This window comes from Akebia trifoliata, chromosome 3 (genome assembly GCF_017979445.1).
Source record: "Akebia trifoliata isolate Shusen 1 chromosome 3, ASM1797944v1, whole genome shotgun sequence".
Taxonomy (NCBI): Eukaryota; Viridiplantae; Streptophyta; class Magnoliopsida; order Ranunculales; family Lardizabalaceae; genus Akebia; species Akebia trifoliata.
The window spans coordinates 48,230,508-48,256,729 of NC_141377.1; the positions used below are offsets into that span (position 1 = coordinate 48,230,508).

Below are 26,222 nucleotides of genomic sequence, written 5' to 3' on the forward strand. Positions count from 1 at the left end.
TAAAATCTTGATAGAATTCGAAAAATCAAGCGGCAAGACCAAGGAGTTCTTGGTATCTCCTTTGAGGACTTCGTCATTAGATGGGACTGTTTTTGCTATTTGTAACTCTGTATCTTGTAGCTGTTGTGTTTTTCTCTTATTTGTTCTAATTCTTGTTTGGGGGCCTCCTCAGCCTCCCTTGTATTCCTTTTTCGCTTTAATGATATCTTATACTTATCACAACAACAACAAAAAATTGATCAAAGAGTGCTAAAAGGCTCAGACTTACCAACAACACAAATTGTGATTGAACTTGTAAGTGAATGATCAAATTATATTTATATAAAAAAAAAAAAATGCAATGTGTTAATACATCTTGTACATGCCCACCTACACCTGCCAATCCTCAACTAAATTCTCGGTGGAAATAACAACAACAAAAACAGATCGACCAGACACCAAACACCACAGCAGAAAATGTCCACTCAGCTCAAGAAAATAAAAGAAAAAGTACCCAATTCTTCAAGTCACCTTCTCAACACCCATGCTCAGTAATAACGACATTCAGTATGGAACTGTATATGGTAATGCATATAGGTTGATCTCAGGCAAGCAACAGGCACGAGGCCACAGACAAGATCCCCCATGGCATGTTGCACCATCTCTACCTTTAAATCTTTTTGCTTTGTGCATGTGGTGCTGCTTGCCCTCAAAGAGCCACTCCATATCATCAAAATCAGTGTGCTCAATCTGCAACTTAGGAGGGACCCAATTCTTGATTAGATTTTTGTACTGTAAATCTACTAGTCGCAGAGAGTTGTTTCCAAAGAAATTGGATCTAGGAGCACGTTCAGCATTATCTAGGCTTAGAACATCAGTTCTTCCTGAAGTAGAACAAGGCTGCTCTTGGACAAGTGCAATTTTACTTCTGTTGTAAGTACTGTCAGAAGAATCGTAGGCTTTCTGATTATAGGTAGGTTGCTCGTGTTCTTCAGAAAGATCGCTTTTTTCATCTTCTCTTCTCTTTGGATTGTCTACTCCCTTGTGATCTACTTCAGTCCTCTCAATTTTGTGTAACTTCCCATGACTTTGTTTCTTCTTTTCAACCCCTCCATTTTTCCTGGACTTTTCTTTCTCCTCTCTCTTTTTCTCTTTCTTTGCCCTCTTCTTTGCTTTCCTCCTTTCCTTCAGATCTTTCTCCCTTTCTATCTGGAATACCAAATCATCAGGGAAACCGTCAAGATGAGAGAACGTAATACAGTTGGAAGACTAAAAGCAACAAGCAAGAACAACTTGAAGGCAAGATTGCATAGTTTTAAAATTTATTCTAAAAAAAATGTAGCGCATAAATACAACATAGAGGTACGTTAGAATCAGCACTTTAAGGATATCAAAATAGGTTCTGACTACAGCGTCATCATTGTGCAAAGCTCTTAATCGACAATGGCAAAGACAATTCTCAATCACAAAAACTGGCAAACCGAAGTCAAATATAGATCAAAGAGGAGCAACAGAGCAATTTGTTGAAGAATATGGAATCTTGGTTACATGGTTTTACTATTTCCATATAATCTTTGACCTTATTAATTAGGAAAATATTAGCAATAAATATGATAAATTTATATTTTAGACAGAAACAGTAAAATTTCAAAACCCAAGAACAGATTTAGGAGCTGAACTAGTTAGATCTTTCACATTTGTAATAGAATACATCCATTAAGTCCAATTGTAAGTAGTCTATCATACATCACCGGAGGGCAAGCTCTATAAAATGAGAATTATCAAGCAAACCTTCTGCTGACTTCTGAAAAGAGTCAACATTGACACCTTAATGACAAGTTTTCAACTTGTGTTTGGGATATCACATCACCAACATATACGACCCCTGTAAAGATTTAAAGACTAGATGAAGTTGCAATGAAACAACTTCAGCAACCTCAAATGAGACAAAGTAGCCGAATAAAGGTGTTATTTTCAAAGTAAGAATCCATAGCCTACTAGCATCAGCTAGAAGCCACATATGAATTAAATTATCAAATTCCATCAAATAGACAACAACTTTCAAAGTTGTCAACTGACACGACTGTTGTTGGTCAAGCAGTATGTTATCTCTTATTATTTTCCTTTTTATCACAATCAGCAACCCTATATAAGCACACACTCTTACCTAAAAGCACGTTGAGCCATGCTCCAAAACCGGTTTTCAAATAGACAAACAATCCCAAAAAAGCAAAAGAAACATCAAACTTCTGGATGAATGATTACATGGTCTTTAATAAAATGGAATCATGGTAACAATGTCTTTAAAACAGATTTAGATCAGGAATGAGAAAGTGACATAAATTTCCATAGGCCAGATCACATGTTACACCCCATTTAAGGACTTCTTGACAAAATATACCAAACCTAATATGTTTACGAATCCATCCAATCGCGCACGTGTATTCTTGCTTCCATATATTTATCTGACCAAGAACCAAAGTTTGACAATTCTTGATTTCCTCTTAATTCCTTCAGCTCACCTCAGAAATCCACATCTTGACTCATCCTCCTCCTTCAACATCAAAATCTTCTTCTAACAACACCACCAAAAAGAAGAACACCCTAACCCAGCTAGCTTAGTTGGTAAAGTGTTTGGGTGATGATACCAAAGACCTGGGTTCAAATCCCGGCATCACCGAGTTACTGAACTCATTAAAAACAGGCTTACCAATCAACAACAAAAAAAAAGGAAGAAAGTAGACCAGCTGTCCATCATAATGAGATTCTATAACCATCATAGAATATAAATTATTTATTGGGAAAACAAGCAAGTGGGTTTATGCCTTTGCATTTACCCGTAGGAGTCTTCCTAGCAAGACGAAGCAATACTTTAATATGTTTTTTTTTTTTTATTTTTTTAATTAGCAATGTAACACAACATGAAATAAATTCTACATGCAGGTATACTAAATAATGGAATTCCAAGACAATCACACATTGCACTGGTCACCTCGACCTCCCTTTCTCTTTCTTTTTGGTTCTAATAAAATTATCTTTACTGATCAAAATAAAAAAAACAGAGAGAAGCGCATTGGGCATGTTCTTGATAGGTGAAGGGAGCTCTATAACTGTCAAAACTGTAATTTAGATATTCAAAGTTTAACATGACTTCAATGTCTCAATCAATTCTACAACTTGAGAGCTCCCCATTTAGGCAGAAACTCATACAGAGCTAGCCAATTAAGAGGAACGTAAAGTAAAACATTCCAAACATTTCCCATAGTACAACTATGGGAATGGTGGATCATCCATTCCAATATGATTTTTATTTATTTTTTATCTTTTACTTTAACTATGTAATATTACATCAACAAAACCCAAGAACCGATTACAAGTAGTCAAGCATAAATGCGAAAATCAATATAGCATGAATGCTAAACAAACCTTAATCCATTCGAGCAAGGCCTCACCACTAAGGCCATTCTTCTCGTACCCTGGAGGAGGGAACAGAAAACAACGAGACATCCTTGATTAACCTCCACCAACACTGTAATCTTCCCTAGATTTCTAACTAAAAATCAACAACACCGTGTTATCGATCACAAATTTCCTGAAAATCGTCTGCAAAATAGGTAACTTGATAAATGTCAGCGCAAAATTAATGGTTTATTCTTGATTAGCTGATCGAATCCAAGATTAAATCCACCGAAAATTGTTCAAAAACGAAATATTATTGTGAACGAAGGAAACCCTAGAATTAGGTTTAGGGTTTTTCGGAGCAAAGCGAGGGAAATTTAAAATCGAAAACAGGAGATTGAAGCATCTAACTACTTTCTATTTAAAGACACGGGAGTTTCTATTTTTAGGAAGAGGAGTTGGCGCCAAACTTTCTAGTTTTAGTCGTTGGGCCTTTTAAGTTTTAATTAGTTACTATGGTGGGCTGAGCTGATCCTTAATTTACTTTTTAAAGTTTTTATAAATATATAGTAAGAGTTTGAGTACGACTAACCTTACTAAGTTAGTAAGGATTTCACCCTTAAGAAGGGTCTTTGGTCTCGCCTTGTGGCATCCAAAAACATGATCCGATGCTTCAGGGTGTAGAGGACAAAATTCTAATAACTTTAAAAAAAAAAAAAAATTTAAAAATTATTTTTCACAGTTGAATTCAATTTTAAGTTTTGGAGTTATGTGGAAGTTCGATAACCATCCATTTTTAAAACCTTGGATCAAGATCAAAAGAAATTATTTTTTTTAATTTTTATGAATTTGAGTTTTTAATGAAAGTTACTGTAGTGTTGGATTGCTGATATGGCAATCAATTTGAGCAAAACAACCCTTAGAATCTTATTATGTCAGTAAGGAAAGTGTCTCACTAAGATTTTTCATTGAAGCAAGTGTCAAGTGGCTTAGTTGGTAAAGTCTTTGAGTGATGATACCACTAACTTAGGTTCTATTGCGGCTACTAATTAGATAAAAAACAAGCTTTATAATTGGGGATCAGATATTAGAGTTGGTGGTGGGTGAGGCTCAGAACTCAAGAGTGATAATTTCAAGCATTTCTTAGGGTATATAAAACCTCTAGAGCATTATAGATTGAGTTATATATAATATATTCAAATATAAATTTTTTTATTTTTATTTTTTTATAACTAGGCATCCCTGTAGATAGGGGACCGGACCCGTATCTGAGCTTTGCCCAATCCATAGATCAAGTCGTTTGACACAATAGAGACATCTCGTTCGACAATGACACAATAGACTGACTTTTGAGAAACACACCAGGTCTAAGTCGACTTGTCGACTCGCCTCGTTGGTGGACGATACTGAGATGAATCGAAAGAGTTGTCTAGGTCTCATATGAGATTTAAAACCATGTCATTTACCCTCTATTGCAACAAAAAAAAATACATTTTTCACGATTTAGAATTGATAATTTTGAAGAAAACAAACATACTTCATTTAATAAATTATGTAATCATGGCTCCTCTGTAGTCCATAACTCTTATATTTTCACTCACCTTATTGTTTGGTTGCATTTTTTCTTTTCTTTTTTTGGTACTATTTATGTAGTTTGAACGTATCACAAGTGTTACTATGCTACTCAACCCCTCCAATTAGTTACAACAAAAAACAATTCTTGATCAATAATATATTTAAACAAATAGGAGTACTACAATAGATACCCTATTTGATAAAATAAAAACCATTTAGTTAATAGAAGATATCCATTATTTATTAAATAGGTTAGTACTCGTTGCCCCCCACATGTTCTCAAATGGCATTCCAATAAATAAATAAAGCTACCAAATGGGCCCGTTTGGTAGTTTCTTACCAAACCCACCCAAAACCAATTGGTAACAAGTTATCAAGTGGATTCATGTTTTTCTTACGATGGAGGTACCTTTTGAGGATAGGGAAGGCAACAATTGTAAGTCGTTGAATATTTTAATTTTGACTAAGTGATCGTCCCGTTTGTTAAAACACCTAAACCAAATTTCTCCAAACTGATTTGTCAACAAATGATAGACACATATAGGGTCCAACCAACTGGCTGAAATGGGAAGAGAAATACAGGTTCTCTAGAAAATTTCCCTTCATCTTGTTAGACCTCAGAACTTTCCTTTCCTTTCGTTCTCTTTTGTCCAATGAGAATTGGATAGGATGACTTAACATGCAAATTTGGGACAGAGTTGCTAAGTGACACCACAAAGGTTTCCCAACTGATGAGCTAAGTTGTGGCAAAGCTTGTAATTCATCATCAAACATCATCTTCATAGTAGATAATTGATTTATAACACAATTACACGACTCATGGTTGAACTTGTAAGAGAATGATCAATTATATTTATTAAAAAAAATGGAATGTTTTCTACATCTTGTATACTCTCTCACCTACCCCAACCAATATTAACTAAATTCTCGGTGGAAATAACATCACCAAATACAGATGAGACAGAAAGCCAAATGCAGCAGCAGAAAATGTTCATTCAGAGCACAGGAAGAAAAGAAAGAAAGAAAAAAACACCCCAACTCTTCAAGTTGCCTTCTCGATGCCCTTTTCCATTAATAACTACTTCAGTATGGAACTGTATATGGTAATACACATAAGTTGATCTCAGACAAATAACAGGCATGAGGCCATAGACAAGACCCCCCATGGCACATTGCACCATCTCTACCTTTAAATCTTTTCGCTTTGTGCATATGGTGCTGCATGCCCTCAAACAGCCACTCCATATCATCAAAATCAGTGTGCTCAATCTGCAACAAAGGATGGACCCAGTTCTTAATCAGATTTCTGTACCGTAAATCTACTAGTTGCAGAGAGTCGTTTCCAAAGAAATTGGATCTAGAAGCAGGTTCAGCATTATCTAGGCTTAGAATGTCAGTTCTTCCTGAAGTAGAACGGGGTTGTTCTTGGACAGGTGCAATTTTCCTTCTGTTCTGAGTACTGTCAGAAGAGTTATAGGCTTTCCGATTGTTGGTAGGTTGCTCGTGTTCTTCAGAAAGATCGCTCTTTTCATCTTCTCTTCTCTTTGGATTGTCTACTCCCTTGTGATCTACTTCAGTCCTCTCATTTTTGTGTGACTTCCCATGACTTTGTTTCTTCTTTTCTACCCCTCCGTTTTTCCTGGACTTTTCTTTCTCCTCACTCTTTTTCTCTTTCTTTGCCCTCTTCTTTGCTTTCTTCCTTTCCTTCAGTGCTTTCTCTCTTTCTATCTGGAACATCAAATCATCAGAACAGACGTCAAGATGAGAACATATTACAGTTGGAAGACAAAAAGCAACAAGCAAGAACAAGTTGAAGGCAACATTGCATAGTTTTATAATTTATTCTAGTTAAATATCAGCAATAAATATGATAAAGTTATATTTTAGAGGGAAACATTAAAATTTCAAATTCCAAGAACAGTCTTAAGAGCTGAACAAGTTATTAGATGTTTCACATTTGTCGTAGAATACCTCCATTCAGTTCAAACTATAAGTTGTCTACCATAAATGACTAGAGGGCAAGCTCCATAAAATGAGAATCGCCAAGAAAACCTTGTTCCGAATAGAAGCGTCAACATTGACAACTCAAGTTCAAGGAAAGTGAGAAGTTTTCAAGTAGTGCTCTGGATATCAAATCAGCAACACATATGACCTCTAAAGCTTTAAACTAGGTGAAGTTGCAATGAAACAACTTCAGCAGCCTCTAATGAGACAAAGGCTATAACCCATTAAGCTGTTACGTAATGGACCAACAACTTTTAAAGTTGTCAACTTTTTTTAATGGTAAGCTGGACTTGAACCCACGACCTCAAAGTCGCTTTGCAATGTGTCATACTAAGCTTGGGTCTTAAGCCCCTCAACCGGTATGTTGTCTCTTAATGATTTTCCTTCTTATTACAATCAACAACCCTATCCGAGCAGCTAATTATTTACAGTTAAAGCAACTACAATTATTTACACTTATAGCAACCATGATCAAGATTATTTACACTTATAGCAACTACAATTATGACTACATTTTTTTTTCACAAATAAGTTGCATATAAAACTGATGCAAATCAAGAGAAGGATATTCCATAATTCCATAAATGCAGAGGACTTTTAGGAAGTTACTTATTTGTTGCAATTCTGTTTTTCTTTTTTATTCTATTTATTTCTTTCCGAATTTTTTGCTTTCCTAGTTTACTTTGTCCTAGTTTATTGCTTTCCTAGTTGGAGTTGGAGATGGTAATAGTGGATTGATATTTAAAGAAAGTGGAAGATAATGAAGTCAGTTTTTCTTTTGGCCATTCAACGAATTTGAACTTTCTTTGGAGTGATTCCAATATTACAGAGAGATTCTGTGTATGTTCTGTTCTTGTCTTGAAGTGAGGTTGAACCAGGAGGCTTTGCACCAAAAACAGTAACAACTAAAGTAATAATCATGATGTAGATCATCTGGATAGATCTATGGACAACCCAGCAACTCAGAATTGATTACCGAGAGGTGGAAACAGATACACAAGATGCTTAAATAATCCTGAGACATTTCAGAGATGGACAAACAAATACTTAAAGCCTACACCATATCTCCTACTCATCTAAATTCTCTGACTTCACTTTCTTCCGTTAGGTTCGTGCAGCTTTGTCACAACACCTGTAGATACACTACAAATATAAGAGCAGGTTTGTTATAACACAAGTCCAATACTCTCAATAATCATATCCTACTCTTATTTTTGGGTTAGTGAGCTGGACTTCACCCAACCTGAAACATGAATTGCAATATGTCAGCTATCAGTCCAAGCTCAATTATCATAATCCACTTACGACGTACCAATTTGCTCCGATTTCATCGAATTGTGCTTTCTATCAGTATCAACTCCATCAAGCTAGTTTTTAAACCAAGATTCAAAACCTCAATTTTGGGCTCATCATCTTATCTCCCCTCTAGACTCTAAAGCAAGTAGACATCCCTCCAAGTGCTCATAATACTCAAAATAAAAATTCGCTCATCTTCCTAAAATATCCTTCTATCCACTTTAACATCACACTCTATATGATGAATTGCAAGTTTGCCAAAAGGAGGTTTGGATCAGGAATGAGAAAGTTGTATATGTTTCTTTGGGACTGATCACACGTCACACCCCATTTAAGGACATTGGGTCAAAATATATCAAACCTATAATATGTTTTTGAAGCCATCCAATCACAAGCGTATTCTTGCTCCTATATATTTATCCAACCAAGAACCGAACTTCCTCAAATTTCCCTCAGCTAACCTCAAAAATCCACATTTTGACCCATGCACCCGCTCCAACATCAAACTCTTCTTCTAACAACAAAATCATTAAAACAGAACAAAACCCCAAACCTAGAAATGTGATCAGCTGCACGTCCTAGTGAGATTCTATAACCATCTTGGAATGTAAAGTATTTATTGGGAAAACAAATAAGTTAGATATACAAAGTTTAATATGACTTTGATATCTCGATCCATTCTACAACTTAAGAGCTCCCCATTTAGACAGAAAACCATATAAACTAACCTATTAATAGAAATAAAATAAAAATAGAACACTCCCCATTGTAAAACTATATGTGAATCAGCAATAACAGTTAACTTAACACTACCAATATACATTCAATCTGATCTTAGTTTTTGATTGATTAGACGGATGCATGATTACAAATTACAACCATCCATTCTAATATGATTTTTTTTTACATCAACAAAACTCAAGAATCGATTCCAAAAAATTGTCGAGCATAAATGCGAATATCAATATAGCATGAATGGTCAACAAACCTTAATCCATTCGATCAAGGTCTCTCCACTAAGGCCATTCTTCTCGTACCCTGGAGGGGGGAACATCAAACAACGAGACATCGTTGATTAACCCCCACCAACACTCTAATCTTCCCAAGATTTCTAACTAAAAATCAATAAGTCCACGTTATTGATCATAAATTTCCTGAAAATCGTCTGCAAAATAGGTAAATAACACAGAAAGATGGCAAATCCCAATCGATAAATGCTATAAAGCGCAGAATTAATTATTTATTCTTGTTAAGATGATCGAATCCCAGATTAAATCTCCCGAAAATTATTCGAAAACGAAATTGTAATCTGAGCAAAGGAAACCATAGAATTAGGGTTAGGGTATTGGGTTGCAAAACGAAGTGAGGGAAATTAATATCTGAAAATAAAGAGTGAAGACGTTGGAAGGGTTATATATAGAAAGAGAGGAGTTGGCTCCAAACTTCTATTTCTTGTTTGTTCTTCGGGCTTTTAACCACTTTCTATTTCTATTTTGTCCAGCGTGGAAGTGTGTAAGTGGGCCCGGCTGAGTTGTCTCTTCAATACCTGCCCCATGATAGGTTTTTGATCAGCCGAGCCGGTCCGAGCTGAGCTGTGTCCATAAGACAAACTTTTAGGGGACGTTTGTTTATTTTAGATTCTGATTTTGATCGTCATTGTAGAAAGAAAGAGTCTTGGTAACGTGTGCATTAAGATGCGTTAAATACACATTTGAGAGCAATTTTTTTGATAGGCAAATTAAGTTGTGAGGTGTATTTAATGCATCTTAACGTGTGTCCTTAGCAGGTTAACAAAATCTTTTCAAATTAAGTTGTGAGGTGTATTTAATGCATCTTAACGTGTGCTCTTAGCATGTTAACAAAATCTTTTCAGAAAGTAGGGTAAATGCCACTACTACAAGAATGACTCTAGACAACACTCATGAAAAGTAAATTGATGACGGGTTTTTTAAAAATCATCGTCAAATATTCAATTTTAGTGTTAGAAAATTAAGAAAAACCTTAGATGATGATTATTTTTAAAAGCGTCATCTAAAATCTAAACTTTTAATGACGATTTTCAAAAAAAATCATCATCATAGTTATGATGCACATTTGTATAAGTAATGACATTTCTTTTTTTTTTCTTTTCTTTTTTCTGAGTCATAATAAATGCACCCAGTAAATCATACGTGGTTGACATGGTAAGGGTACAAAATCATAGATCTTTTTCTTCGAGATCCAAAAGGAAAAATATATATAATTTTGTGCCTTTACCATATCAATCACGTATGATTTATTGTGTGCATTCATTATTAGTCTTCCTTTTTACTGTAAAATTACTAAACAATAAGTATTTTCATTGATAAAAAGAAATAGTAAATTTTATTAATTAAAATATGATAGGTTTAATAATTATATTATTTTTTATTGATATATAAAATAGAGATTGCCGAAATAAAAAAATATTAGGAGTATCTAATCGAACTTGAAAACATTATAAATAATTGAAAAAAAAAAATACCACGGGAAGATTTTGATATTAATGATCATTATATTTTTTTTAAGAAAAAATTATATATAGATTGAAAATATAAAGTTTAAATGGGAATTGGCATCATTGTAAATAACATCACACTAATGTTAATTGTTAAATGTAAAATAATATACACTAATATTCGGAACTATAATTATTCATTGTAAATTATGCTTGTGGATGCAAAATGAGGGATAATTCGGTCTTATAAAAAAAGAACCATTTTGTGAGGAGAGAATTTGTTATCAAATTCAAATACTAAAATAAAGGAAAATGCTGGAATGACACAAACGGAGACACGAAGGTGACACAAAAACTTTAGTGATCAAGTTAAAAGAATTGGATCAACTTTAGTGAAGTAAGCAAAAACTTTCACGTAAAGTGACCAAGTTAACGTTCACGTGGCACAAAATAGGGTCAAAAGAACTTCCGTAACAAAACAAAAGATATGATCTTTTTACACACCAACTTTTTTACTAATATCAAAAAAGACCACAGACATCTGATCAGACTGAAAAAAATGTGCTCGGTGTGGTGTTTTTTTTTTTTTTTTTTCTGAAATCTGATCCAAATCATAATCAATACAGGGTTGTTGTGTTAGATTCTATTTTTCATCATTATCTCTCCAATATTGATAGAATACTATACATAATTACAGGAAAAAAGTACCCCAAATGATCCGCTCCCAATTATATTACACAAGATAAAAATGTTGATATATTGGGAAAAAAAAAATTCTAGTCTCGAACAGCTTTTGAGGGAAACCATCAAACAGGTAGAAAACTTGTCATTTTTGTAAGGAAAATATCTTCCCACCTCATCTGTGCATTTGATGCTTTGATTTTTTTCATCTCTTTTGGTCATAAGCATACATTATATTTAATTTAATCGCTAAATGTGCTATAGAAGAAAATGGGTGTGGCAATATAAAAACTCTCTCGAAATAGCCCAGGAACCATGATGTTTATGATCTTCCACATTTCTTGCACGAAACAATTAGGTGTATCAGATTGTTTGAACAAGAGTCTCGTGCAAGCATAACAAATATTAGATAAGAAGAAAGTTTTGACCATCATAGTTGCCATTCTAAGCATGACTCTATCATCAAATTCTCATCACAAATGGTTAAAGTAATCTTATCTCTATTCAATTTTATCTAAAGTTAAGTCTTCCGTTAATGCAAATGCTTTGATTTAGAAAGAAAGAAAGAAAGAAAAAAAAAAAAAAACAGCAATTTTTACCATTAAATATTTGACAATGAAAGCATTTTGTCATGCTAAACACATGGGAGCCACCTTGCCAAGAATTATTTAATGTTGGAGAGATTTTTCAATCCGTGACTTTTTGCTCACTGTGAATGGCTCCCCAATTTACACAATTACCCCTTGACCGGTTTGACGTGGCCTGCAGACCAATCACATGAGACCATGTGTATTGAATGGCATCTCTAATTTACAAAACTACCCTCGTTATGTTTGAGGAGGAACACAACGGAGAACCAGTGATTTGGCTTGTCTTGGACCAACTGCATATTATATGAAATTGAAGGTTGAGAGAATTTTCCTCTCTAAAACTCCGGATGAATATAACATACAACTTGGGTGGTGCAAGCATGACACCAGTGTTGATCCTGATCAAGCAGTGATAAGAGGCTTAAAAGCCTACCATCAAAGCCAATTAAGAATGAAATTGTAAATGATAGATTCTATTTATAAAGAATGAAATGTGCCCTACATAAACTTGCTCTGCCAGTGTTACATACTTTGTCCCTCCCAACCCTATTAGCAATCTTTAACTAAACTCTCGACAGAAAACAAATCACCATATAAACAGTAGTCAGAGGCCAAAAACAAGTAGCAACTTCTTCTCAGAGCACAAGCGAAAAGGAATTAGACATCACCTTCACTCTCCTAGTCTCCTTTGAGACTTCTCATTTAAGCTCTCATGCCTTACTTGTTAACAAAAGTTAATTTCAATACGGTATTGAATATGGTAATGCATATATATTGGCACTCAAGTCAATATGACACGAGGAACCATCGCTAGCTTTAAATCTTTTTGCTTCATAAATTCGAGCCTGTTTCGTCTCAAAGAGCCACTCCATATCATAAATAGTGCTCTCAATCTGCGATGGAGGAGGAACCCATTTCTCAATTAGATCTCTCCACTGTAAATCTACCAGGCCTAGAATGTCAGTTCTTCCTGAAGTAGAACAACGCTGTTCTTGGCTTGAAGCGATTCTAGCTTTCTTGTGGGCAACGATCTCAGTTCTTCCCAACGTAGAACAGGACAACCCATTGCAAAGCACATTCCCTAATAATAACAGTTTAAGAAGAATGTCAGTTCCTGCCTGACTGAGGAACCAAAGAGCTCAACAAACACTATCTCCTGTAAAGAGAAGAGTAATATAGAAACACACCCTCACAGTAGTCATGTCTGTCAGAGGACAAGCTATGATTCTTCCTCTTGTTGCTGTTCTGGGTATTGTCAGAAGAGTCATACGCCTTCTGCTCATTGTTAGGCTGCCCGTGTTCTTCGGAAAGATCGCTCCTCTCCAAGGGTTCAATCGAACCGTCTCTTCTCTTTGAATAGCATCCTTCCTTATAATCTTGTTTGTTTCTCTCGTCTTTTTGTGGCTTCTCCTGGCTTTGTTTTTTCTTTTCGATCTCTCCATGTTCCTTGGACTTCTCTCTCCTTTTTTCTTTCTTCGCCCTCTTCTTTTCTTTCCTTCTTTCCTTCAGGGCTTTCTCTCTTTCTCTCTGGAGAACCAAATCAACGTTACACACATTACTGTTGGAAGACCAAAAGCAAGTCAAGGCAAGATTGTGCACAGCTTTAGAATGGAACTCAACTTAAAATTGCATCCCACAAATACACCATGGAAATACATTAGATTTAGTGCTCTTAAAAGACCGTCCATGTGAAAGGTTCCTACCCCTTTAAACCCAATACAAACAATTCAGTCACTAAAAATAGCAACCAAATGTCCAATCGATCAAAAAGATGATTAGCAAATACTCAATATTTAAATGTCAAAGGATAATTAACGTAGCAGATGCATGAAAAAGGAAGAAGCCTGCATTAAAAGAGAACTTTGAATACACGAGTAGAAAATATTAAAGTAATTCTCTATGATAAACTAAAACTTTATCACCATAATGTATCTTAAAAGACAACATTGAATCCACAATTAGAAAATATGATAAGGTAATTCTCTGCGACAAACTAAAATTTTATCACCATCTTTTATCCTAAAAGACAACCTTGAATCCAAGAGAAGAAAATAACAGTAACCCTCTACAACAAACTACAACTTTATGACCATCATCTATCCCAAAAGACAACATTGAATCCAGAAGAAGAAAATAAAAGTTAGTAATTCTCTACAACAAATAAAAACTTGATTGATAATTTGAATGAATAAAAGCATATCTCACAATGCTTTAAATAGACTTTCAGATTTCTAATTTTATCCTAACATGCTAAAAAAGAAATTGAGTGTGGATCGTATGCACCCAAGGTGGAGGATTGAAACCCTCAGCCTCCCACACCCCAATATATGCCACGTAAGCCAAAATTCAAGGAAATTTTTAAAAAGGAGATATTTTAGGCACTAATTCCTTAAATTTTGGCTTAAGTAGCATGTATTGACGTGTGGGAGGAGGGTTTCAATCCTCCACCCTTGGTGCATATCATCCGGACTCAAAAGAAATTATTACTAAAAAAAGTGTAACCCAAAATGTACATTTTGACACCGGAAAAGGTCTTCTTTTCATGGCCTGTGGCATTGTCAATTAGTACTAGTATATTTTCAATCCTGAAATTATAGCTAAGGTACGCATTTGACCTTTTGGGCCATAAAATTCTGGTCCTCCCAACTACATGCAGGGGCGGAGCTAGTAAGGAGCTGGTGGGGGCAATTGCCCCCACAGAACTTTGAGACACCCCTATATTTTCAACTAATTACATGCCCCATTTTTCCCCACTCCCTCACCTCTATCCCCATTTGCCCCCATACCCTCACCTCCCTCCAATTTTTGCCCCCTCCCCCTCCTTTCAATTCTTTTTTGATGACATTGCCTCCTGACCAGGCCTTCTCATATACTAATTGGAAATTACCTAAATATCATATTCTTCAACTTCTAACCAAAAACCTCTGAATTTCTCCCTAAAACCATTCATCTTCATGTTCTTCAACTATACAGCTAACCATAGTTTGCTCCCACTACAAGAAAATCCTGGCTCCGCCCCTGACTACATGCAATCTACTGTAACTCATTATATATCAATAAGTTAGTCAGTTAAACTGTCCAATATTCAACCTCAAGAACATTCAATCTAACTATATTTCAGACTTCCAAAGTCTACCACGTGTTGAATATCTCAATGCCCCAAGAGCGGTTCCAAAATTCAAGAATTCCCCATCAAACAAATGCAATAAAGAACCAAGACCAGAAAATTAAGAACAACACCTAAAAAAAATCTCCATTTTGATTGATCATCAATTTCACCATACGTTTATTCATGAACAATCTACAAAACTTTACATCAATAGAATCTGAGAACAGATCAAAAGTTCACCATCACAAGTGCGGACCAAAAAAAAAAGAAGTTGTGCACAAACGCAAGAAATCAACAAAACGCGACTGCTCAACAAACCTCAAACCATTCGATCAGAGCCGTGCCACTTAACCCATTCTTCTCGTATCCTGGAGGAGGGAACGAAAAACATCGAGACATCGTTTGATCTTCCCAAGATTTCTAGGGCAAAATCAACAACAACAGCACTAACAAACGTGTAAATTAATCAACCCCAATGTTCCTGAACACCTAATTTTTTCAGTAGATTGTTACTCATAAACGCTATAAATCACAGAATCTAGGGTTTGTTAGATGATCGAATCGAAATCGAAAGATGAATCCGCCCAAATGATGTTCTGAAAGTTTGGTTTGAGAGCGAATTCGTACTCTTAAAAGCAGAGATGGCTAGGAGAATTGGGATGGATTTGCTTTTATCTTACCTAACAGTCCAACTCTTACAAGTTACAACTAATCGTATCTGATCAAACGCGGCATCTGATCTGATAAGATAAAATAGCGCCTGACACGACAGATAGGAAGGTGGGCCCAGATATTAAAACAGATTTATAGGTTTTATGTGCACGTGTCATGATCTGATGGAGAGAAACAATGGTGTGTGACCGAAGGCAAATATCAACTGAATTAATAATTATAAGCTTTTTCCCCTCTAACGACCAATATTTAGGTTGACTTTTTCTATATCTAAGTTGATCCATTCGATATTTTGAAAATATATTTTTAGTTTTTATGAAATGTTTACTCAATTGGTTTTATGTTTCATGACATAAGAGTTTTTTAATGATTTAAATGTCGCAATAAATAATCAATGTTAATGGGATGTTATGAGTAAATGTTTTATCTATTAATATATTTAAAAAACAAAAATTATATATATATATATATATTTTTAAACATAATTTTAAGAAATCGATTCATCATAAAATAAATATTGGAAAATGATCCGCATTCGATATTGAGTCCAACACCAAGTTGACCTGGCAATGCATAGAGAACTGTTGATTTTTTATCTTGTATCTCTATACTACCAGGTCAACTCAATGATGGACCCAGTGTCCGACGGTAGCTGTCTAACACGACTTATACATATTATATGACTAATGTATCATTAAACATCTAGCTTGTGAAAGGAAACAAGCTACTCAATGACAATTGAAGGTATAATGAAATTGTTAAGTAATGAAGTTGATTGTAGGAATATTTAAGTATATATTATTTTAGTTATCCAAAATGAAACTTTTGTGTATTATCTTTAGGGGAGGGATCTTCTTCCAAAAATTGGGGGAAAATGTCCCATGGGATGAGAGTCAGGTAGATCTCCAATTAATTGATGATATTCACCTACTAATCATTAATTATTTTAGCGACCTCCTTCCCTATTTAAAGATGACTCGGGATCCAATACAATGCTTGAGAGTCATGGCTACATTAAATCGTATGATCCTTTGGGATCGTCTCCTCCATGGCACGACCATGGTATCCTTGTTTTGAAGGATCTAAGGTGGAGATGACGCTCCTCTGCAGTCAGTCCGGTCTTTACTTTGAGCGTGATTGGCTCTATCCTTTTGGGCAATGTGCCCTTGCCAATCATGGCGTAGGGACTAAAGGGCGAGTCCTCTTTTGGTTCCAATGGAAATCTTGGAGTGATATCGCCCTTAGGAGTCCTGAGCGAAAAATGCCCCTTCTGTAAGGGAAGGACAAGCACCTCGTACACACCGTTTCTATCTATAGAAATAGGATTGCACCATGTGTGTTTTCTTTTAGTTTTCCTAAAATATGTCTACTAAAGACATGGATTTTTTCAGAAAATAAAATCTATCACTTTCGATCTCCAAAGTAAATTATTCTATATCTATGTGAATTAAGCCAAACTAATCCTATGCCAATAAATCCGTGGAAGAATCAATCAACATCATTAAATACCATTTATAGGGATCACAAGGCACAATGTAGCTAAAACAATAATTTTAATGGCATATTAGTGTTTATCTTCCATGCTAGTAAGACTTGGATTCGTTGTTATGTTATGATATTGGTTATATCGACAATCCAAGACAGTCGGGAAATATCTTTTATCCATTTTCAAATTTGAAGAAAAATGTATGGGAATTTTAAAAATCAATTTATTTCTTGTTCAATCTAAATTTGTTTTGGATGTGCACATGATACTAGTCTCATTGTTGGATTGTATTTTCATCTCTCCTCTAACAAGAAAATTTGATGGATACAGATAAAATTTGAACCGTTGAATCTTGTGTTTACACGATCATGATCTTAAGTGGACAAAATCCGACTAATATACATAATTTTTTATGGGACAAATCTCAAATCAAGTACTATTTACCCATAATCCCCTAAAGTTGAAACAACTCCATCCAAATCTTCGTCATAAAAATTATTACTTAAAGATAAATAAATAAACCTCCATCTAAATCATACTTTTCCAACTTAGTTTAAAAAAAATTCTTTCATAAAAATATTTATTTTTAAAGGAAAAGATTAACCTTTATTTTCAAAGATTGGTTATTAACTATATAAAGATAATTTTAGTTGTCTAACAACGTTAGACACAAAATATCTTACATTATTAAAATATTATTTATTTTTAAAAGACAAAAATACCCCTTACAATGAGGTGAGGTAAACTTTCTTTGTAGAGAAATATAAAGACTAATTAGTGCCCAACGGTAATTTGCACAAAACATGTCTATACCATCAAAATTGCGCCATTTGGATGTACTTAACATTTTCTTTCTCTTTCAACAATCAAATTCTCAAGTCACGAACATATATACAAAAAGAGTCGTAATAATATGACATCCCCCTCTGACACATTCTCCCCTACACCCCTAATCATAGAACTGTAGATCAATTGCTTCGGGATACACGAGAAAAACAATTATGATTTTACATATCCCAAGGCAAATGATCTCCGACTCTATGATGAGAGTGTGTGAGAGGGGACATCAAAAAATCATTACACATGCAAAAATTATCACAATTTGTTTTATGACATTTTTATTAATATATTTTCAAAATTTTAAATTTTAAATACTAAAAATGTAAAATTCGCGGGGACATAAACTTGTTGGATAGTTTGTGTTATTTTAGAGGGTGATGGAGATAAACGAAAATAAAGATAAAATTAGAAGGAAAATAAGGTATTTTTCACATGTATAATATACAAATAATGTAATCTTCAGGATCCAAGTGAAAATAAAAGGGCATTTTTTGTATTTCAAATATGTAATATTTTAATGTTGTTGGTCAATTTATCTCCAACATAATTGGAGAGTGATTTTTCTTTTGTCATTTGAATTCAACTAAACAAACAGATGATCTTCCATGAAAGATTTGTAAGCAACTTAAAAAAATTAAGTTTAGATGGAGTAATATATAAAAGTTATCAAGTTGGACTATCCAATGGGCCTAGTTCCCAAACTCGATCTCAGACCCTTTTAAGAATTGGGTTAAACCCGATTCAATACCGAAAGTGGCCTAGTTACATTATCCAAACCCAATCCATGTTGGGCTAGGTCAAGATCCAGCTCATTAATTGCTCCACCCAAAAGTATAAATTAACCCTAGCTCACTCTAAAAAAAAATAAGGGCAAGGATATTGTCCCATCATGATATTACGAATATACACTATTATTTTATTATAAAATATTATGTTTAAAAAGTAAAAGTGGGGACACTTTGGGACACTTACACTTTGCTTTCTATCTTAGTAATATTTTAGGAAAAATTATTTAAAAGACCCTCGTTGAAGAGTCTCTTTTTAAATACTTCTTAAGTTTTGCGTGTTAGCTTGATAGGACATTTAATAAAAATTTTATTTCTTAATGGTCTCTCGTACTATTGAGTTCATAATTTTTACTGATGAATTTGACACTTTTTTAATTATTGTTGCATTCACCGTTTTTTTAAATAAAAAGTGATAAACTTAACATTGGTAAAACCCACCCATTTTCAATTTTTGAGTTTTTCTGACTAAAAGAAATGGAAAGATCAACTAAAAATTTGAGATAACGACTTATTTAAATGACTTCAACCCAAAAGAACTATTATTTATTAATTTTCATTCAAAAACTAGGGAAAATGTGAAAAAAAAAATCTAATTTTTTACATACATCTTCAAAATATTTGAAAAATCCCTTGAAATGGCTTTTTTTCTTTCTTACATCCTTTCTAACATAATGGAATCTCCGAAACTCAAATGAGATGTCAAAAATTCAATTTTTTGATGAAAACAATGAATTCGAATGGTTAAAACATTCAATCGGGAGAAACGTAGGAGATGAGGTCCATGGACCATTTAGGAAGAAAAAAGTTAACTAAATATCTTACCAAACAACCATTGAAAACTTAGTTACCATTTAGAATGAAGTCCCTCCGTGAGTAATTTTCCCAATATTTTAAGCCTCACTAACAGTTGTTTTGCTCAAGAGTCTCGATCCAAGACGTTGTCATGTTCCTATAACAATGGCAAGTGTTTAGGTGACACATTTTTATTAGAGTTCAAACGCATCGGACTGGGTGCACGATCTGCTTAAGAGCCCCAAGCGTTTTAAACTCCAACAAATACATGTCATTTAGACACTTTACCTTTAATATAGGAACACGACACTATTTTGTTTTTTATCATAATTTTTTGCTCAAATGAATTACTACATTGGTAAATCCAACACAAGAACCCTTTAGATTTCATGAAAAAAGTCAAATCCAAAAAAGAGATTTTAAATTTTTTATTATTTTGTATTTGATCCAAGGTTTTGAAAATGAATGACTATCGAACTTTCACCTTGCTCCCAAATTTAAAATCAAAATTCAATGATGAAAAATAATTTTTTTTTTAAATTTAATTTTTAAAATTCATAGAATTTTATCCTCTACAACTCTGAAGCATTGAATCATGGTTTAGACATCACAAATTGAACCCAAAGACCTAATAAGGGTGAAATCCTTACTAACTTAGTAAGACTAACCGGATTCTTCGGAGAATCCAGATTTTGGTGTGTAAACTGCAGTTACTCCACCTTCTCTTATTACAAAAGTAAATGTTAGATTTCATAGAGATGTACAATCATATTGTAATGGTGTGGTAATATCACATTGACAAGTAAATGCGTGTACGTGCCAAAAATCTGATAGTCTATAACCCCTAATCCTATTGTCACTTCAATCTATAAAGTGATTCTGGGGACTAATTGTGAATCTCGAGGAAGGGTCCTGTCTAGAGTCTACAGTAGCTGCAGGGGCACGAACACCTTTCTTTTTGAAGTTTTAACTTTAAGTACACATGAAACAGGGGAATCAGAGGACAAGTCGTACGATAAATATCGGTGATTTCTGAAATCGAATCATTTTCTCACTCTCTCTGTTTCGTTCAATTTTTTCTAGGGTTTATAATTCTTCATTCCATCTCTCTGTATCATTCCCCACTACTTCTTTTAAAGCACGGTTGGAGTTGCTCTCAGAGGTTATTAAGAACCCATCGTCGAATGCATGACGTCTCTCCGTCATTTATTTGTTTGTATTTGATTCTTAATTTAAGTAGAAGATAAACCATCTTTATTGTGATCGAAAAGGTTAGATTTCTTTGTCTGCAGCTTTTGTAGGATTTTCGAGTAGTCGCTGATTCACTAGTGCCAAAACCCATCTATGAGTTCATCTTCATCATTAGTTTTTCTTCTTTGATCCTCATCAAAATCGGAAATTTCCATCTGGGTTTCGCTTGAATCACTAAATTTTGCAGTATTTTAGATGTTCTTGAAGGTTTTACAGGTGGTTTTAGTTTATTTATTTATTATTATTTGAATTCTCATCTAATTGATCAAATAGAATCTGGGTTATGATCAAAACCTTAAATTTCATACTCAATTTGAGAGGATTTTGTTGCGATTTTGACCATGGAGAGCAAAGAATTCCATTTTTCGAATCAAGAAATTGTCCCAATCCCAAACATAGAAGACGATAAACTTCAGAGCAGCTCTTCGATGGACAGCTTTTGGGATGAGATCCTTAATGACACTCGTGCATGCACCCACACCCACACTTGCAACCCACCCGGCCCCGATTTATCCCACACACATACTTGTTTCCATGCCCACACCAAAATTCTCTCTGCCGATGACACAGCCGAATCCATAGAAAAGAAATCGAAGAAACACTCGTCGGGTAATAGGGAAGCCGTTCGTAAGTACCGTGAGAAGAAAAAGGCTCGGGCGGCATCTTTAGAGGATGAACTTATCAAATTGAGGAACATTAATCAGCAGCTCATGAAGAGATTGAAAGGTCAGGCGGTGCTTGAGGCGGAGATAACGAGGCTCAAGTGTTTGCTTGTAGAGGTAACGGGAAGAATTGAAGGAGAAATTGGATCATTTCCTTATAAAAAATTGATGAATAGTGAGGATAGGATGCCAAACCTTACCGCCCACTCAAACCTGCCTGGGGCCTATGCGATGAATCCATATGATGATGAGGTTAATTGCTTACATCGTGGGGTGGAGAATGAAGATGGGGAAGGTGGTGCATTAAACAGACAAGGATTTGGGGGTTGTGATATTGGGAATATGGAATGTATGGGGAATCTTGATTCGGGAAAGGAGTGGCAAGGTTGCGGATATGGAAGTATGGTGCCAATTGTTAGATCGTCGCTTTCATAGAAAATAAAAGGTGAAATATTGTTCAATTTCTTTGTTCCATTGCTTGTTTTTAATCGTTTTAAATGTTCTTATGGATTTATTTACTTTGGATGCTTATGCTTATTTATTTATTTATTTATTTTGTTGTGTGGTTTGGGTAGGGAAGGGGTTTGATCCAAGGTCTTTGGTATCACAGTATCACCCCACCTTCAATGGCTGTAGTATAAATTGAAGAAATAATTTTTTTATATAAGAAATTGAAGAAATAATTTAGAAAAAAATGGTTTGTTTGAGAGCACTTTTACCCAAAAATAAAAAAGAAGATATAGTTGCTCTTACACATTCATAGTTTCTGTTTTTTTACCATCCTTGATTAGGATCTCTGCATTCAAGCAATATGCTTGGGTTTTTCCTTTTTTAAGAACATTTTGTAATCTTATTACATGCGAGAATTGAACATTGGCAATGCAGATGATTCTTGGTAATGTTCCTTCCACATTTTAGTTTTATCATGGCGTTTCTCCAATTTATTGGTGCTTTGTAGTGTGTTTGGCATCCTTCTCATCTTGACCGATATTTGTATTATATATTTGTAATTAGAATTGTTGTGCTGTTTCTTTGAAGAACTTTCTTCTCTCTCTTGATGTGGAACTATTTACAGTTTAATGACTGCATGGTTTCATTCATGAATATTACTCCTTTTCACAATTTGAACTAGTGAGACATGTCCCATTTAAAATTTTCTGCACTCAAAAGTTTGTGTTTTGGAGATGTTTCTTCTTGAGTTTGGGGGATCTAAAACTTATTTTCTTACCCAAAACCTACTATCAGTATATTCATGGCAGTGGAAGTTTCCCTCTGCTGCATGACCCACTTCAATTGCCATTATCTTGGAATTTGAACTTAAACTATAGTAAAATAATAATATTTTCAAAGGAAAAAAAAAAAAGGGAAAAAACAGAACACCAAATTAACATTATTACATATGGTTATAGCAGCTGTTATTTATGAATATAATGGCTGTTATGTTGCATGGATAGGAGTACATGTGCTCAAAGTTTGACACAGATACATAGCGTCGGATTTGAAAAATCCTAAAATATGGGATTCATGGTTTTAATTTCATATTTTAAATAATCTGAAAAACAAAAAATGTTTAAATCATAATAATGATTGTATTGAGTTATGTTATTGTATACTAAGATTAAAATATTTGTACTTTGCTACAAAGAAATTCAATTGTACCCGGTTGAACTTTTTCATACCTTAGTTAAGCCCCGTGACCCTCTTTTATTCATAGTTCTCCCCTTCTCCAGTAGATCGGTCTTTTGGGGTAAATGGTTGTCAACAAACTTGTAGACTATGATAAATATTAATATTTACCTATGAAAAAATAAAATAAAAATAAATAAAAGGTAAATGTTGATCTTTATTTTGCAATAATGTAATTAAAAAACGTTGAAAGTATGGCACAATAGTCTGTGGACTGTAAGAATTCATATTTTAGAAGAGCCCATGAAACATAGGCCTTCTAACAGTTCAGCAATATTTTCCAGAGAATGAAACAGGTCTTGGGTGTTTCTGATTATTTTAAAACAACATTCATTTAAAATGAAGGACATCTGCCAAGTAAGTCTCATTATTTCTCGTTGATGACCTTCCCCGCCACCACCACACACACTTTTTTCTATCAATTAGATGAACCTATCTGCACCCAATCTCTTGTGAAACTTTTGTACCCATGATAAATTGTGATGGTGTTTCTTCATCAGGAGGAGCTCTTGCACAAGGTACATGTTCTAAGCAGTGGAAATGAATTGAGGGTGTGCATATCTCCTTCCAACAAGGCTACATTACAGAAACTAGCTTTTTGTTCGCACATAGGATGGTTTTTGGGTGATCTCTCTCCCTCCCTCCTTTTTTTCTTCTGCTCTAAAATAAAACGAGAGTTACAAAGCTAGTTTACTTTGCATAATTTTCTAGATAAAGCTTAGTATAAGCACCATCTTTTTAATGTGTGTGTGTGTGTGTGTGTTTTTTTTTTTTTTCTTTTGATAGAAAAATGTAGAAAGTGAGAAACAAGGCTTTAATTTACTCACTCTTAGATACCAACATCATAGCACGTGTAATTAGTGATGAAACAGACTGTCTACTACAATATTTGTACGGGATAGGGGTGCACAGTGTGGGCAGATTGGGTTGGGTTGCGTCTAATCCAAGCACAGTACAAGCTTTAAAGCTCTCAACTCAGGCCTAATCCAACTTGAATTCTAATCGGTACCCAACCCAAGCTACTCAGTACTCAGATAAGCCTGGGTCGGTAAGATTGCAGGTTTAACAGTGGATGTGTTTGAATTTGAATATTATTTTCATAACTTTCCTCTAATCTTTTTACCATATTCCTCTCTATAAAGAGTCACTTTGAAAACTTTAATAAATATATTGGAGAACTTAATAAAGGTGGGACTTAGAAGATGATAAAAGTTGTAAAAGAAATCAACAGGGTGTCATGCGACTAGGATCAACCAAACTGGCAGCCACGTAATTTGTTGGACCATTTGCAAGGACCGAAATAGTCGGGTCTTTGATGAAGGTTAAAGATGTATTTTTATTTTTAGGCATCCTTTTCAGGTGGGATTATGTTTGTAATGAATAATCGAAAGATCTCCCTCTCTCCACAATGGATGATGGACCATCTTTTTGTTGACATGTACGGCATGTTGTCCTACACTGGCCAACGTGCTTAACCTAATACCAGATTCTGAGCTCCTCCATTAGTACTTTTATTGTAAGCCTCTCTCTTCAAGCTATATATTATTTGAGACTTGCTAAACTGTATGTAGAAAAAGAGTACTTTGAATGTTTACTAAGAAGAATGAGGAAATCATCTATTGATCCATTCCCCATTCGCAGGCAAGATTTGGCACCATTTCCTGTTGCCTTTTTGAGGTTGGATGCTTGCTGTGGTCAGTTTAAAATGTATTTCTTGCTTCAGCTGTTTGGGGCAACTCTTTGTGGATTCCAAGAGGGTGATGTGGAGTGTAATTTGTTTCGCTATTTGTTAGGGGATTTGGAGGGAGCACAACAGTTTTTATTTTATTTTTATGGAAAGATACAAGTGGTAGAGAACATGGTGATGTTGGAGTTAGGCTTGCTGTTTTTTTTTTTAAATGTGAGGAAGGGTTTTAGGAGTTCAAAACGATCTTCTTTGAAGATTTTCTGGTTAGATGAGATTGAATTTGTTGTATTTCTGTCTTAGTGGACCGGTGTGTATGTACTTGTTCTTTAGTTGTTCATATTGACCACTTTAATGAATTGGTTATATATATATATATATAGTAGCTGAACGGCATTTCGCTATGGATGCATGTCTGGGGTAAAGCCTACATCTGATACACCTGTGCTGTGATAGATTAGTGTCCATCTGCAGATTTTATGGTTATTGTTTCAATGGTAGTTCACAACTAGTTCTTCTTGGTGCAGTCCTAATGTACTGGTCCATAAGTACCTGAATATGACAACAATTAGCAGATATCAGTGGGTGAAATAAAACAGATGAAGAGCAAAAAAGAGTAATGACTACATTCCATTTTAGTCCAATCTCACAAACATGTCAAAAAGGCTCCATTGGCTATTTAACATAATACCACGTTTCAACTGTCGTGAATCATTTTCAAAACACTCTAAACCCCTTCGTAGAGCTGTGTATTGTAAGTGATCTGAACCTACCCGAAGCAAGCCCCCAACACACACACCACAGTGGCAAAGCAGTCTTGGTGACCAGGCGTGGTTGGGGGCGACATTTAGTATAATTCTGAAGAAAGATTCTATTATTATTAAATAATAATAATAATAAAAAGGGGTTTACCAATGCAAGTTTAACTGTATTTCGCTACATATCAGAACTGGGACAAATTCTTTAGAGTACTGAGAATAAAGCGCAAAGTATACTTAAAATACACTCAATGCACGGAAATTTATATCATTAGCCATCTTTCTTTAAGCATTATATATTATTCATTTGCACAATGTATTGCTTTATTTTATTAAAATAGGTGGGGGGTATTGTTAGATTATAGGGAAAATTACTTAATAATCCTGGGTGCTAATTTTCTTTCAATTTACTTCTTGATTTTTGTTGGTTATCAAAATAGTTCATTTAATAGATCCCTCTTTTCAAAACAGTCCTTGAATCCTACTCTAGACAT

The 26,222-nt window shown here is 34.6% G+C and overlaps 3 protein-coding genes and 1 pseudogene across 9 annotated transcripts; 1 reads left to right on the forward strand and 3 right to left on the reverse strand.

The window, feature by feature from the left end:
- Positions 1-298: 298 nt before the first annotated feature.
- LOC147407544 (uncharacterized) lies at positions 299-3,756 on the reverse strand. Its single transcript, XM_086436177.1, has 2 exons — positions 3,406-3,756; positions 299-1,188 (listed from the first exon to the last, which is right to left on the reverse strand). Exons 1-2 carry the CDS (start codon positions 3,484-3,486, stop codon positions 544-546), a joined length of 726 nt encoding a protein of 241 aa, XP_086292303.1. The 5' UTR covers positions 3,487-3,756; the 3' UTR covers positions 299-543.
- A 2,079-nt stretch (positions 3,757-5,835) lies between these two features.
- Positions 5,836-9,864, reverse strand: LOC147407545 (uncharacterized). The gene is made up of 2 exons (XM_086432849.1): positions 9,242-9,864; positions 5,836-6,681 (listed from the first exon to the last, which is right to left on the reverse strand). Exons 1-2 carry the CDS (start codon positions 9,320-9,322, stop codon positions 6,037-6,039), a joined length of 726 nt encoding a protein of 241 aa, XP_086288975.1. The 5' UTR covers positions 9,323-9,864; the 3' UTR covers positions 5,836-6,036.
- Positions 9,865-12,452: 2,588 nt separating this feature from the next.
- On the reverse strand, positions 12,453-15,828 carry LOC147407546 (uncharacterized). The gene is made up of 3 exons (XM_086436179.1): positions 15,428-15,828; positions 13,188-13,527; positions 12,453-13,081 (listed from the first exon to the last, which is right to left on the reverse strand). The coding sequence occupies exons 1-3, from the start codon at positions 15,506-15,508 to the stop codon at positions 12,741-12,743; spliced, it is 762 nt and encodes a 253-aa protein (XP_086292305.1). The 5' UTR covers positions 15,509-15,828; the 3' UTR covers positions 12,453-12,740.
- A 4,754-nt stretch (positions 15,829-20,582) lies between these two features.
- Positions 20,583-25,338, forward strand: LOC147407547 (basic leucine zipper 23 pseudogene; annotated as a pseudogene). 6 transcript variants are annotated; one of them, XR_015176822.1, is made up of 4 exons: positions 20,583-22,045; positions 23,571-23,643; positions 23,787-23,910; positions 24,928-25,338. The product of XR_015176822.1 is annotated as a basic leucine zipper 23 pseudogene, transcript variant X5 (transcript). The 6 variants fall into 6 exon arrangements; XR_015176820.1 differs by lacking the exon at positions 24,928-25,338 and having other exon boundaries at positions 23,787-23,940; XR_015176819.1 differs by lacking the exon at positions 23,571-23,643 and having other exon boundaries at positions 20,586-22,045; positions 24,646-25,338.
- Positions 25,339-26,222: the final 884 nt, after the last annotated feature.